Source organism: Lathyrus oleraceus, chromosome 6 (genome assembly GCF_024323335.1).
Source record: "Lathyrus oleraceus cultivar Zhongwan6 chromosome 6, CAAS_Psat_ZW6_1.0, whole genome shotgun sequence".
Lineage (NCBI taxonomy): Eukaryota > Viridiplantae > Streptophyta > Magnoliopsida > Fabales > Fabaceae > Lathyrus > Lathyrus oleraceus.
The window spans coordinates 262,147,554-262,163,985 of record NC_066584.1 but is presented as its reverse complement, the minus strand read 5'-3'; the positions used below and the strand labels follow the sequence as shown (position 1 = coordinate 262,163,985).

The 16,432-nt window shown below is 34.5% G+C and overlaps 1 protein-coding gene across 1 annotated transcript; it reads right to left on the bottom strand.

Annotated features, from left to right (window-relative positions):
* Positions 1-1,888: 1,888 nt before the first annotated feature.
* LOC127091098 (myosin-1) lies at positions 1,889-16,169 on the bottom strand. Its single transcript, XM_051029642.1, has 24 exons — positions 15,864-16,169; positions 14,807-15,164; positions 13,890-13,991; positions 13,652-13,795; positions 13,412-13,562; positions 13,267-13,294; positions 12,161-12,326; positions 11,953-12,016; positions 11,800-11,813; positions 11,630-11,714; positions 9,613-9,716; positions 9,330-9,468; positions 8,153-8,271; positions 7,354-7,506; positions 7,151-7,240; positions 6,932-7,009; positions 6,412-6,570; positions 6,024-6,230; positions 5,381-5,586; positions 5,118-5,253; positions 4,361-4,490; positions 4,122-4,268; positions 3,161-3,228; positions 1,889-3,029 (listed from the first exon to the last, which is right to left on the bottom strand). The coding sequence occupies exons 2-24, from the start codon at positions 15,146-15,148 to the stop codon at positions 2,367-2,369; spliced, it is 3,495 nt and encodes a 1,164-aa protein (XP_050885599.1). The 5' UTR covers positions 15,149-15,164; positions 15,864-16,169; the 3' UTR covers positions 1,889-2,366.
* Positions 16,170-16,432: the final 263 nt, after the last annotated feature.

Below are 16,432 nucleotides of genomic sequence, written 5' to 3'. Positions count from 1 at the left end.
ACCGAAACTCGCTAACAACTGCACAACGAATAAAAATGAACTAAAAGGTGATAAAATATATTGAAATAAATGCGAATAACATGCGACATAAGCCTAAAAACATGATATAATTTCTCGTAATCAGGCGTCATTGGTGAACACTGAGCTTGCAACGAGGTTGAAGAAAAATACTTTGAGCAAAATAGGTATAGACGGAAAATGTTGAAGTTAATGATAACTTGTCACAAAATATATAGGAGAAAAAGCAAAATCGATTGGGTTCTCGAGCCAACATCCGTCATGTTTTGTCAGAAGATCAATGGATTTGCTTCCAAGCATGCACACACACAACTAAAGGTTTAGATCAAATGTCTTTCTCGATACAGTTGATTTAATCTCAACCGTTTGATGGAGAATACCAACAACCATCACATGGAACCATTAGATAGGGAATCGAAAACATCTCAAATCCCACGATCATGATAGCTTCGATCCTGAAATACCATATGACCTAATAAATATCATCAAGGAACAACATCAAATTCTCAAACACTTCACATTTACATGCCTTGTGTCTGGGGCTATGAACCATCATATTTTTTTCTCAAACCACTCCGCCCTTACAGACCTCGTGTTTGGGGTTGTGGACCTTCATGTATATAATAGCCTATGCTCATACGATATCAATGATCTCGACCCACTGAATTGCAATCACTTGGGATGCACGAGAGATCTTAAATGAGACTCAGCGGACTATATCACGAGCTCAGCACGTAAGGAACGTCACCACATCACGAGACTTCCTCAAATATAACACCTACCATGATCCCTAATGGGGCAGGGTCGAGTTGTTCAAGTCTGAGAAAATAGCCTTAAAACTCTGCATGTCCCATTAGGTAAAGGATGGCTATGTGTACCTACCTCAAAGGCTAGGAGGATATATCACTTGTTCAAAAATCATAGTCTTATAAACCTCATGCTTTGCATATTGCATTCAAGGTCACTACTATTGTACCGACAACAAGTACACATTAGAAATGTATTTATGATGTATGTTTGAGCAGAATTTGAAACAGTGATCTAAATTTTTACCTTGAGCCGAATATTAGTATAACACTTCTTTTCATAACAGCGTCGGCATGTCTCCTTTCAAAGCAGTTTATGGCTGTGAACCTTCGTCATTAAATAAGTATAAATCTGTAGCATCGGATCCTCCATCCCTCAGGACTTACTAACCAAGAGAGACATTGTACTACAGCAACCAAACCTAATTTGTTGAGGGACCAAAACTTCATGAAAAAACAGGATGACACTAAGAGACGCTTTGCTGAATTTTCCATTGGTGATCTGGTCTTAGTTAAACTGCAGCCTTATGATCAGCATTCCCTCAACTCTACGCCAAAATCAAAAGCCTAGATTATATTATTTTGGTCAGTTTCCTGGGATGCAACACATTGGTGTTGTTGCCTACAAATTTCTCTTGCCTGCTAGTGCTTAAGTACATCTGGTTTTCACATTTCAGTCCTTAAACCATGCAAAGGTTCACATGCTCTACAATACTTACCTCTGCCACCAGCCGCCAATCATAATGGTCCGATTTTGGTGCCTATCACGATTCTGCAACGCCGTACCATCTTGCTGCAGGGTCGGGAAGTGAATCAAGTCCTCGTTCAGTGGACTGGGCTACCCACTACTGAGGTTACTTGGGAGAACCTGACTGAAATGCTGCCTATCCTAATATCAACCTTGAGGACTCAGAGTTCTTTTTAAAGGGAGAGAAATGTAATGGACATAATAGTGGATAACAAGGAAAATTCAGTTACAACAAAATTGGATGAGGGGACCAATAAAGGGAACAAGAGAGCAAATAATAATTCAACCATTTCAGCTAACAACCAATCCTCGTATCTTTTACAAGAATATCAATCTATAAATTTCGATAAATATCAGTATTTTACAATAACTGCAGCACGGCCAATACGTTGTGTACTACTTTACATTTTTGGGCCTCTAAATTATAAATAATATACAATTCACATACCAGAAAAGAATTCATGAATCACTAAGGTCTGCAGTATAGCCCTTATTTCACAGCTCAGCCAAAATAAAAACAAAAAATAAGAAAATATGGTGTTACAAAGCTCTCTCTTTCTCTCTCCCTCTATTTCATTAGTGTGATAAATCATGCAGCAAGGTGGCTAGCAACAACTATAACCCAATAGTAGTAAAATAATTCCATCCGTGGACTTTTCCTATTACTCCTATTTTTTACCTTTTCCTATTATATTTTCCTCATTTTCTCATATTTTGTTGGCAATGCTCTTGAAAGAGTGCACAGACCAAAGGGGAACCCAAAATATTAAATAAGATATGTAAGAAAGTGGAAATCAATTTATCCGTGTACTGTTCCTTCTTCCCCACCACTTTTTCCTCATTTTCTCAATTGCACCATCTTCAGTTCCAAGTTTATTTATAATCAACTTTGTTTCACGCAATCTTGCAGTGTAATCCCTTTTCCAAGCTTCAAACATCTGTTTTAACCTTCTAAGTTCTTGATCTGGGTTCAAACTTGCTTCTACTTGACCAGATTTCACCTCAACCAAGAACTTGGCATCATCAGCAAATACTTGACTCCTTTGCTCAAATTCTTCAGCAAGTCGGCTTATTACACTCAAACTAGCACTCGTCGATCTTGTCCCATTGCTTTCTTGGCGCCTGTGATTACTTCCCCCATCCCAGCTGTAATCACGCTCATCGCTTGTATTATTAACAGATGCGTCTGAATTTCTTTCAGAGTCATCAATAGCAAGGCTCTTCTTAGCAATGGAGAGGCTAGATTGAAGGGATCTCATTTGTTTCTGCCACACTTCTTCCATGGATTGCATCTTCGACTCATACTCAGACCATCTGTTCTCGTATTGTTGGATACGTTGGTTAAGGATGTCATTTTCTTCATCTTTCTCTCTCAGGGCAGCTTCAGCCTTAAGTACCCGGCGCTGTAATTCAGCCAGAAAAGATGACTTGACCAGAATCTCATCCGAATCTTGTGTCTGTTTTGGAGTTCATGTTTGTAAGTATCACGAAGATGAAGCTTCTAAAAGAAGAATATAAGAAATGTCCTATTGTATAAAAGAAAAGTTTTAGATATTAAATAGTTTCTGAACTTAGGGAAAAAGAATACCTTTATGTCCCCATATTTCAAAAATCCAATATCCCCTGAGCATCTTCTTACCAACCATCCACGAATGACTGCAAAAAGTAGAATGACTAAAATTATGAAAATTTACCAAAATGTCAATGAAAAGACAGAAGTACACATTAGAACAAAATGCCATTTTATGCATAATTCTCTTGTATTGCACTAACAATAGAATTTGAACTGCAAACATAGTGTCATACTGATGCAATGCAAACTTGTATCCATGTATCATTTTCACATCTAGGTAGGAATTCAGTTTTCTCTGTTTAAAAAGAATTCACAAATAAGATTAATTATTATTTTTTGGAAAAAAAAAGGTGTCTAATTTTTGGGAGCCTAATATGCACTAATACTTCATTTTTCTTCTCGTATAGTACTTGATGACACTCTCTGATGCGCTCCAATACCTTGTTGGTACATTTCGGTGCAATATCGGAGATAAAAAAAATTTAAAAAAATACGGATACACTGTCGATACACTCCCAACATGCCATTGACACTTTTAACTCATACTCTTCATTACTCCTCGCATCTCATTTACATACTTTATGTTCGATGTTGATACTCTTGCCCGTTAATTGCAACAAATACAATTTATATCACTGCTTCATTCATTAAGCTAGTAATCCACATTTTCCCATTTATATATGTTAATAAGATGCAATTTATATTACACTTCTCACCTATATTCAAACTTTGATCACTATTCTTGGCCACTGAAATAATATTTTCATTATATTTTGTGAATTATTGTATCTACTTATATATGTATCTTCAATCATATCCTGTATTTTTCAAGTTGTCAGATACGTATTTACTTGCATATCATGGTGTCAGATGCTTATTGTGTTAGGCATCATAGTTGTAAGCTCTAATTCAAATATCCAAAATAAATAAACAATGGTATTATGAATCTTTGTATCTACAAAATATAAACTCTAACCTGATTGTATGACAATTGTAGCATCTTTAACAGTCTGAACTTTGTTTCTTACAAACACAGCTTTTATCTGTTTCTGTATAATAACAGCAGCTTTATGTCTCTGAAGCAAAGCAGCATATTCCTTTCTTGTTTTCTCTCCCCGAATAACTGCATGCATAGATAATATGTTTCCATTATGCAATACTTACATTAAGACTATCTTAAAGGCTGAAAGAGTGAGGCAGAGAAAAGGGAAATACATGACTGCAAAGTAGAGATTCCTCCTTGAAGCTTCTTGAGAGAATGACGAGCTTGGTAACCCCTAAAACAACTTTGCACACGTAAGATGCCATGAAGGGTACGATTTCTAGTATCTTCAAGCACACCAATCTGAAATGTGGTCAAAGCAGCATAAATTTAAAATAAATAAAAATCATGATGGCGGACCTCTCATATAGGAAGCCAATACTGGATATAAATAGAAATACAAATTGGAAATACTAATTCATTTAAATCCACAATCACTAAAGATCTATTTTTCTGTTTGACAACTAAAACCTAATCGTACACGGTAACATTGAGAAAATTAAAATCAATTTTATCCTGTGTTTGAGTGTGCGGCTAATCACCTCGACCACACAGTATTAAGTCTTTTCACAGTGATATTCAAGAAGCTACAAACTATAGCTTTGAACTGAACGCGGATCTAATATTATTTCACCACCAAAACACACATATACATAGCATTCTTCATCAGTACCCTTTTTTTATGTTATATGTCTTACAGGCACCATACTTGTGTGGATTACATAATACAAGTAGATTCATTTTATAGTAGTAGAATAGGTTCAATGCAACTTAGGATAGCTTGTTAGCTCATAATTATTCACATAGTAAATTGAATTCAACATTATTTTTTTTGTGAATTTACTGTTACATAAATATATCATTCTGCTGAGTGCTTTGGGAAGTGAGAAAAAAACCCTGTCTGATAATTTTCATAATATAAAAAATTACCTGTCCTGTTCGGAAAAATAATTTTGTGTAGCCAACTTGATACATCTCAGGCAAAATATTAAATTGATGAAGAATTGAAACTGAAACACCAAGTGGATCCTGAGATGCAGCACTATCAAGGAGAAGAAAGCCATATCTGATTCACCACACCCAATCCAATAAGAAAAAGGTCAGAATTAAATATAAGAAAACTACCAGGGCAGAGGGGATGGGGTGTAGGTAGTAGAGGTAACTGAAATCATTAGTTACTTTCAGTTATATACCTTCTGGCAAACCTTTGGTGAGACATTCTTGTCGGAAAGCCGGATCTCGATATTCGAACCACTTCCAGCACCCCACAGCATCTCAGCTGTTGCAGTACAAGCCCTTGTTCATATGATTCAGGTGATTGGAGATTGTTGGGTTTAATGCAGCGAATAAAATGTGGAGTTGTGCTCTCTAAGCGTTGCATTAGTTGGAACAACTGACCCTGCATGCAAATGGAGGAGAAGTTTAATAATGTGTCTAGCTTTCGTATGACGCATGGTTTGATACATTGAAGTTTTTATTCTATACTCTATCTTGCAATACCACCACAAAATAATTTTCTTTGCAACTGTATTATTTCCTACTTCTGATAACCTAAACCAAGGTACACACAATATTTATTTGGTTTAAACTGTGACTTTTAATTACTAACTAATTTGAAATTGAAACATCTTGGTATAGGCCATATCACCAGTATGCTAATATTTAAATGAGAAAGCCTATTTTCCACAAGTGCAATATTTTTGCATAGTTTGATTAAGATAAATACTATCAATAAAATAACAAAATATAGGATATCATGATTTTAGCTTTGCCAAAGTTTTAGACCATTTCATGATACTTGATGTTTTGGATCACCTCATAATGAAACTCATATACCTTGAATTTTGTTGCAACACTTAGCTTTTGGGAATCTGCCCCACCTGACTTGTGCAAAGGGCCATTTACTGGCTTTTCAGACTGTGTAAGCATATGAGATGCAAATATTTGAGGAAGATGACATGTGCATGAGGATAGAAGTTGGATGGAATCCAAGTGCAATAGGTCCCTATTCTTCTCCAGAAACCCAGTTGTATCATAAGTGACCTAAGGAAATGATCAAAAAGAACTATCAAACAACGGTCAGGTAGGATGAGTAAACTTGAACCAACAATCCACCCTCTTCTTTAAGAGTTAAGATAGTGTTTTGGAGTTATTAAAGTATCCCGTACGAGATTTCAATTAAAACTGTAGTTCATTATGTTCTGTGAACATGTCAAACTATTACCTCTCCAGCATAATGACACACTGTAAAGGCTTGGTCTCTTTCTCCTTTGAAACAAGATTTGGAATTTAAATGCTGTTTAAGCTTGTTGGCAAATGTCAAATCTGTGCCATTTGGAAAAGTGGACTCTTCATCTAACAGGGATAATAACCCCAATGGCCTCTGCAAATATGTATCAAAAGTCAAATTCAACACTAGAATTTTTAATCTCTAATCATTATGTCATAGTTTTCACGTCTAGGAATATAAGTGTTGTTATCACAGCAAACTCTTCCATTTATGTAGTTCACTAATGTACCACAGTACCTCAGTCAGTTAGTTACAAGCTGTTAGAGCTGGTGTAACTGCATTTAACTGTGTGAGCTCATTTATCAGAATCTATTATCTTATACGCTCTACTCCTTTAATATTTGCCAACAATAATTTAAAAGATTGGTCACCACTTTCTCATTACAACCATTCAATTACAAGCTCGCTAAAGATTGTGCAGCAAAGGGTCTGAGGGAACAATGAAGTTCTGTACCTTTTCAAAAAGATTAAGGCAGTCTTGATTGTCTTCAAATTCAACTTTAGCCCAGTCAATGCCATCATGAATGTATTCCTGAATACAATCAATCAATAAATACAAGAAAATGTTTGGCTTGCCCAGGTTGGTATTTATTGTATTTATTATATTCCCTTTTTTAAGATATGAAGACGATCAATACTTGTTCAGAACCTTCAGTTTATGTGGGATGCATACCTCCTGTTCTAACTTAAATAAATGACGATTGAAGTGTTGTTGCAATCTTTCATTTGCATAATTTATGCAGAATTGCTCAAAACTGTTCCTCTGCAGAGATATGTAGTAGCATCAAAGAGCCAAAATACTTTAAAATTTAAACAGGAAAAGGATAGTCAGATAAATACAAAGAAAGAATGAGATGTGGTTTAGTATAGACGTACATTGAATGATTCAAAGCCGTATATATCTAGAATACTGATTGATCTGCCAGTACGTCTTTTGCCAACAGCAAGTGATTTATTTATTTGATCAACCAACCAATCAAACAGGCATGAATATATAGACTTTGCCAAAGCATCTCTTGCATCAATTGCCTATAAGACAATATAATATGTCAGATATTGACAAATATTATATCCATTATTATGCTTTCATTTAATTTGGCTTTTTACAAAGCGGGTGAGGTCTAATCACTCTATCCGGTAGTCTAACCACTCTATTCGGTGAACATAACAACACAATATTATGACTTAGAATGTAGAATATATAAACCATCACCACCCCAATCCAAAAAAATAGGTTAAGCTGTTGAGTATTCAAACTCTCAGAGGTAGCCATAATATTTTAAAATTATAGTATTGAATCCCGGTTATACAGGAACTTCAGAAAGAAATCACACAAATCACAAATTGGTACAAATGCACAGAAGCAGTTGTCATAATACCGAGACCCTTAACGTGGTCTTTTACATTTACCCAATAGGGATGGGCTTCTTCTTACAAGATTGATGTACCCATGACCATTCACATTTAAATGTTGCATCCAAAGAAGAAAAAGAACATGTGATGTGACAGTGTTCATTACCGGCTAATTTTATTTTATTTCCTTTTCCTTGTAATACTTGCATAAAGGGATGCATTACATCCATTTTCCCAAGATACCCCCTTTAGTAATAGAAGGTTACAATTTTTCCATATATAATTTTCGAGAAATGTAAACATATAACACAAGCCATTTTACCTGTGATAATGTCAACTTCTGGACGATCTTATCATTACCAACTTTCATGTTGCGAGTTGATAGAGTCAACTTGAGATCTTTTAGGTCACAGCCAATCAATTCGGCGACGTGTAACAAACCTTTAGAATTCAGAAAAAGATTCAATATAAGGGAGGTAATGACTAACTAGAAAAGCTTGAAGGCAACAAAAATATATTCAAAAAACATTTATATTAAATATCAGGTATTAAATACAACATATCTAACTTGTCGTTACAACTGGAACAGAAAGCCATTTTCCCAGTACGTATGTAAATTACAGCTATCAGATCATAATGAAAACGAGCCACAGTTGCAGCAAAAATCTTAAAGGCTTAAGTGAAAGCTCGAGAATTGTTTGATAATTTATGTGAAACACACTCCCTCGTGCAAAATTCTTAAAGGCTTAAGTGAAAGCTCGAGAATTGTTGGATAATTTATGTGAAACGCACTCCCTCGTGCATGACTCTTGCAATTTGAAGTGTAGACAATACAAAGATTCAGCATATCTTGTGCTGAAATTCAAAATTAATTTAGAGAAACGGGAAGGACAAGAACCAAACGCTTAATCACGTGATCATAGAGGCTTTGAATTATGTTGAAATCGTATAATTTAGGTAGGGAAGGAGAAAAGAGAGAAAATACACTCTAAATAGAAATACATCAGTCATCAGTGATATTGTGTGTTGTGATGTCATAATGATATACATTTGTTATGATACCAGATTTATATATTATGGAACCTACACTTTAGTTTATTTCTTACAAGCTTATGGAGATGGCTGGGTGAACAACTTAATTAAGCATTTATTCAATGAGCATTTATCATAAAGCCTGTATGAATATTATACGATTGAAGAGGAAATTATGGTAAACTTTGTATAATCTGTAATTTTAAAAGTTTGTTGTACTTGTTTTTTCTTGCCTAGCTGATTAAGCAATTAAGCTTTTAAGAAAATTGATCATTGACAATTCATTTCACCAGTCAAGCCATGCTTATTGGAACAAGTCCGGGCACGTTATAGTATATTCGACATAAATTTGCATGCAGTAACATAAGATCCAGAGTATATGTTAAAACAAGTGTCTCAATAGTAATTAGGAACCCATCACACATAAAAGAAGCATGCATTCAGTAGAGGTTATGGAAATTTCTTACTCTCATTTTCTACCGCTTGAACATGGTCTTCATTATCAATGACGGTAAATGATATGTTCCCTAGCCATAATACTGCAGCAAGCATAGCAAATACAGTCTCTTGGTCTTCTTTACTGATGTGGACAACATCAAGAGCTTCCTGTTAATAGTGAGAAAAAGATTATTAATTATGTCAAAGTATCATTTCAAACTCAATCAGTCAATAAAAGCATTGATAAGAACAATAAGTAAAGCCTCTATCTACGAAAGGTAAATCATCTTCAAACGACAAAAACAAATGTACCATGACTATGCGAAACTCTTCAGCATCGTTAACACCAGTAATTGAATAACAATTACTCAGCTTCAAATATTTATAATCTTCTGCATTTTTTAGGTTGAGCTTCTCTGAACAAATAAATCAAACATCAAATAATCAATGAGGAGTAAGTCAAATAAACAAGAACAAAGAACATTAAATGTTACAGACAAGAAAAATACAAATATACAGAGCTTATCAAACGTATTGTTCCTGTTGAAGTTGTGGGATTTTAGATTTTAGATCAAATGAGGAGAGAAAATAATAAGAGTTTTGAATATTATTGATAATAACTTGATAGTAGCTTGATATAAAAGACTAAATACTAATTTCTATTTTTAGTAATAGTCATGCAAAGAATGTACACATTAATTACTACAATCTTTTCTGAATATATGTGAAAAGTGAGAAAGGGGCCTGTAAAAAGGGACCGGGGAGTAATAAGTAAGGGATGTGAAAATATTTCTAAGAGATAATCTAAGACATGCAAAGATTGAAATCTGATCCCGGGAGATAAACCAAGATATTCTATCATAATATTATGAGATGTTTTATTTTCCAACAGTTCCAAATTTGGTGTAATCTTATTAATTGGTGAGTTTATGTGATTAGTATCAAATAGATCAAAGTCAAAGTTCTTTTGTTGGTTCAGAGCACGATGGTTATTGAATTGAGTAAAGCCCTGATTGAAAAGGTAACACTTAATGATTCTAGTAAAATCCACAGGTCTTCGCTCTACATGTCCAAACCATCTAGACTTATTTTCCACCATTTTTTCTACTATAGGAGTTACTCCAACACCCTTTCTAATATTATCATTTCTAATCTTATTTCGTGTAGTCTTATCACACATCCAACACAACATCCTCGTCAACTAACCCAGGTAAAAGAGTGTAAATGTTAGATCTGTGAGACAAGTTTTCTTGGAAATCCTTCTTTGCTTAATGCTTACTCTTCTAATCACCATTTCTTCTTGACAGCCCAACTAGAAATCTAAGGCCCCCTCAAAAGTCAAATCCTTTCTTTGAACAGCATCACAGTAGAACTTGGAATTAGCACTCATAACTTGTTGCAGACTTGTAAAGCCCAGGTCACTATGCCTTGTGTTTGTTATTTAAAGCTCTAGATCATAACAGTCACTCAGAGCATGGTAATTTCCTTTCTTGAGATCTTTTTAGGTCATTGATGTGCACTTCGTGTGTCCCCACAGTTAACCAATGTATAGTTTTTTTCTGAAAGAAGATCCCATCTGCCTGCTATTTCCACATCATTCCATTTATGCCGCAGTTATCTGTTAGACTCTCATAAAGGAATCAAGTAAATAGCGGAAGATAGGGGAGTGTTTACTATCTTGGAATTTGATAGGAAAGGGGTCATTTTGGCATTAGGGAATGTGCAGACCCTCGAAGTTCTGCGGTACTGTTCTGAAATTCAAAGAGACTTTCCCTATTTACTTTTGTGTATTAGTTGGTTTCTATCACTATCACGCCGAACTTCCATGCAATGGCCTACTCAAACAGTTTAGTATCCCAGACTTCAAGAAAATAACAGGATAGATGCCTACTACACCTACCAAATATAACCTCTATGGGCATCACAGTATCCTGTTAGACAGAATCACAACCCAGATAAGATCATCCTCATACTGCCACAAGTGGAAATAAGGCCTTATTAGATTTTCTATTTAGCTAAATGTACTCTACCAAGTTCTATTATTAAAAGCAACCATTTTATAATTATATTTTTAATAAAGTTTGGAGCATTATAATCAATCCAACTAGTACAGGGAAACACTTGAAAGAACCTTTTGCCATGCATTTTGTGTACAGTATAAGAATGAATTTCTGTTTTACAATGAACAAACAAGCTGTTTTACTAGTATTGATACAGATATTTCTTCTTCCTGGAATCTCGTAACGTCAATAAGGACTTGATAAAAAATTCACAATATGCAACAAAATATTAGCAGAAGTGAAATAGTTGGGTACAAGCCTGTAAATACCCCGAAGAGATGGTGGTGCACCAGCGCATAACTGATAAAATATATGATATGACCTTTCCCCTTCATTGCATTGAACAACTCTAGACTGTCCAGATACCAAAAAACATTAGTCTCTGCTGATGTAATCTGGACAAAACTTGGAAAAATTAGCTTAGAAGATGAATAATTACCTTTTCAAGCAAAACTGTTGATGTCAGGCCAGGAGCATCAGATGAATTCAGCACATAGATGCAAGCATTTAACATCATAATTAGTTGGAAATTTTAGATGGAGAAAAGGCACATTGGTCTCAAGTTTCAACCATTAAACAGCAGAAAACCTACATGTTTGAATATTAGCACCAGAAATTTTTCCAGTTTCACTGAAGTGAATCTCAATGAGCTTTCCCTGTCACATAATTAACCAAATTATGAGAACTTCCATCATTGAAGAATATATTTAATAACAGTTTTAACATAGATAGAGAGAATCCAAACATGAAACCCATAAATAATCATTTCAAGAACTAATATGATCGGTCAGAAATCTTACAAAACGACTTGAGTTGTCATTTCTCAAAGTTTTTGCATTACCAAAGGCTTCTAGTATTGGATTAGTCTTCAATATCTCATGCTCTATTCCACTTCCGCCTCCAAGAGCAGCCAAGTACTGCATTGCTATCTTTGCTGTCTCAGTCTTTCCAGCTCCACTCTCACCACTGAATATGTAGATGACAACTATTATTGTATGCCGCAATTCAAGCACAACACAACTTAGGGGAAAACAAGGATAAGAACAACCAAAAACATTTCACAATAATGACAAAATCTTCATACGGTGCAAATAAGTATGCATATCCATCATAATGTGAACCAGGTAAGTAAGAATGAGGTCATCCTCAAGTTATGTTTGTCTCTATGCAATAAATGTGGTAATATTTCTCCATTCTAAGAAAGTTAAAACATCACGGAAAATAGATGGAAAATAAATATTGAAGAACTTAGCAAGAAACACACCCAAATAATAGACCACAAAGAGTGGTTCTAGTATATTAAAAAATATATATATTGTCCTGTTAAGCCAGCTCAGTTGGTATCTATGCAAGGACTTACAACCGCAGGTGCGCGCGGGTTCGAATCCGCAATTTCCCACTTATTCATCTTTAAGAGGTGAAATTGCAGCCACTAGACTAATAGACAATATATGTGAAACTCAGTCATTGAAAAGTCAATAAAGTACATCAACTGTACAAGGTTTTCTAGTTTTCTTCGGGGTTAGAGGGAGGGGGGACAATATATGTGAAACTTGGTCATTAAAAAGTCAACAAAGTACATGCATCTATAAATTTGAAAGTCATAAGTAACAGAAAATGTCATAAATATTTGATATTTATGAAGACTCACTAATTGTACAAGGTTTTCTAGTTTTGTTTGGGGTTAGAGGGGGGTAAATTCCTTGTTTGGTTACACATTAGCCACTATTTGGACAACTGATTGAGCAGTTAATTGCTCAGAAAACATGAAATCACTATTAATACAGTATTTACGGAGGCTGCAGTTAAAATAAAATTTTAATGAAAGCAGCTAAGAGAAATTAAATTGTGTACAATCTGTCATGACTATTACCCATTAAAGCTGAATTCAACAAAAATAACTGACCTGATAATTATAGATTGATTAACTTCATCTGGAAAACAAAGCAATAGTTAGAGTAAGTTCTTGCTTAAAACTAATGGAAGAGCTCTTAACTTTTAAGCTCTAAAACTCTATCAATATATGCTCATATGAGGAAATAAAAAGTTACCTCGTATCATTTCTCGGATTGCTGTGTCTGTAATTGCATATACATGTGGGCTTTCAGTTGTCTTACGTCTGTAGGCTTCAATATAATTGTTACCGTACAGAGGAACTTTCTTGAAAGGATTTATAGCGACCAAAACAGGACCCGCTTTTGTCTGAATTACACAAAGTTACACAAATAAACATTAAGAATTACTATCAGATAAAATGTTGTGAAAAACTTTGAAATGACATAAAAGCTTACATAAATCATATTTTGATTGTATCTATATTGTAGATCATATAAAACTGACGGTTCGTTTAAATAACTAAGTTGCATGAGGTCATCCACTCCATCAAGAATATCAGGATTTGCTTGTACCAAACTGTCTTGTTTCACTTTTAAAACCTATAATAAGTCTCATAGAAGGTGAGACTGCAGTTAACAAAGCTAAAAATGAAGAACGCCACTCTTCAGAAATATCATAACTTATGTATCTTACCTTCCCATCAGGCAATGAAATAACTAATTCTTTTCCAGAAGTTGTTATTATTTTTGCCAGCTCCCAATTCCCATTTGAAAGTTGAAACCAAGACTGAAGCTTCTGAAATAGTTAGCATCAGAAGTTAGGGAAAGACATAACAATTTCCAAATTTAAGTCAATCAAATAATGATTGATAACTCAAACAAGCTCATCAAATTAATTTCTGGAATTGCTGACATAGTATTCCCTGTTATGAATCTTTTAGAAAATATAAATCGAAGTAACAGTTATTTATATTTGCATGGCATTCCCCAGTAAAATATAACATAGAAACAACAAAGGCATATATGATTTAGTCTGGCCATAGAATAGTGACAAACAACAAACAGTAGCAAATCTCTAATTGACATAAATAACACTTTATAACAAGACCCTCTCAGCCGTCAGCAGAAAGATTACACAAACTGTAATGTATTAAATTGATAGCAGAAGACAAATAAGACCATGGCTGACCCCAATCTTAATTGCCTCCAAACTTAATGTATATCAAAGAAATTGAAATAAATCTTTCATTTCTCTGAAAAGTTGAAATATAACTTGGATGGATGTTTCCATCAAAATTTGGGATACTTGTTTGAGCCATATGATTATGAGGCTTCTTATAATCTTATAATTGTTTCTTAATCTTAGATACTTGTACTTGTACATATGAGATATTTCAGTCTGTACTCTGTCTTAACAATCTCTTGTTAAACAAACTAACTTCAAATTTCAATAAGATGTGAAGTTCTTCTATTGTGAAGCTCAAGGGTTTATTTTTTATAGATCATGTAAAAGTTAATGACAATATAATTTACCTACAATAATCACAAGACTTCAAATTTAAGCTTTAAACATCCAGAATAAGATTAATTGAAATCTGAAGCTAAAAGTACCTTCTTTGAAACATAAGGCGTTGTATCACTCCACCTCAATTCCCTAGAGGACGCTGAAATTGATTGGAATGGAAGAGGAACAGATTCCAAGTCTTCATCTGCAACTTTTCCACTATATGCTAAGTCCTCGTTGAAAAGACCCATGTCACCCGTACGATCTTCACCTTCTTCAGAAAGAGCATCATTTTCAGGACTACTTGACCCAACCAAACCACTACTCCTCAATTTAGTGTCACCCCGGCTTTCCATTCCATCACGGGTCAGATTACCATTAACCTTGAATCCAGGAGGCAATGATTTGATAGGCTGGAGAGTTCGAAGAGCCTTGGATCCCATCGACATTTTTCCTTAAATAGCTCTGCCACAACACAACCAAAAATCATTACCAACAAAAGAAATACTTAAAAAACAACAAAAGGATTCCCTCTTCAACCAAATGTTCCTATCAAACTTTTTAACTCGGTCCCATCGAATGACTTAATCAGTTAAACATAATGGAGGGGACCGTATAGGTCCATAGCTCAAGATACAAACTCTACAATCTAGTGGTGTTCACCTCTCTTAAAAAGTCTCTATTCACAAGTGCAACTCCAACCTCATCGTGATTCCTAGTCTGTAAAAACTCAATAAGACAAAGCAACTCTCACTTCCACTGAACCTAATCTCATAGGGACCAATCTCAAACAACAACACCTTCAAGTTAACCAAACACAAAGCCTCTCCGATCTGACATGAAACTAAACATAAACATAAACATAAACACCATTCAAAAACGAAATCATCAAAACACTTGAAACCAAATAGAAAATAATTCCACGAACAGATCCTCCGATTTCCCTAAACATCTATTACTAAAAAATGAAAAGGAATTCAAAATGTGTTACTTCAATCATCCACAAACAGAAACCAGCTCAAACCAGCTAAACAAACAAGAAAACACAAAATCGAATTCAGTTCAGTTCAGTTCATGCACCTTACTTAAACATCACAATTCTCATTTTCATTTCACATCATTTTCAACTAATCAACAAAAAAAAATGAAGCTTAAAAAAATAACCTAGATTCTCCGATTGAAGATGAACTCGATCGATGAAGTTCAGAGAATCCAATACATGATCGGAGATTGGTAAAGCAGATGATGAATCACAATCACTGATCAAACAGCAGATGAAGCGAAACAGAGCAGTGATGATGGTGATGTAGCGGAATGGAGAAGAAGTGAGTGAGAGCAATCAAAGAAAATGGTAAAGAAAGTTTCTGACAAAAGGGATATTTGGTTTCCGAGAAAGTTGAATTTGAGAGAGAAAAAAAAATTGAAAACTATTTGCCAACTCCACGCCGTGTAGAGAAGAACCAGCTTTTTGCTTTTCTTTAAACTGTTGTTTTCTTTTTAAATACTACTAATAATTAATAATTACTATTATTTAACATAATAATCATATTCTAATAAACTGTTGTATAAATTTAATATAGCGGGAAAATAATAAGTATAGAATATAAAATATTCACAAATAAAAAAAAATTAAGCATGTGAAGTTAAAAAATTGAGTAGCTTAAGTTTTACAACTTATCGGAACATGCATGTTGTCTTTGTGCTTTTAATAATTAGTGAATAGATGATGTTGA

Excerpts from the sequence above, each read along its gene's own strand:
- LOC127091098 (XM_051029642.1), bottom strand. The coding sequence starts at position 15,148 with ATGTCGATGGGATCCAAGGCTCTTCGAACTCTCCAGCCTATCAAATCA. Across the intron at positions 12,327-13,266 it reads AATCAATCTATAATTATCAG|TGGTGAGAGTGGAGCTGGAA; the intron begins GTCAGTTATTTT and ends CTACATATTCAG. Across the intron at positions 5,587-6,023 it reads GTGTTGCAACAAAATTCAAG|GGTCAGTTGTTCCAACTAAT; the intron begins GTATATGAGTTT and ends ATTTGCATGCAG.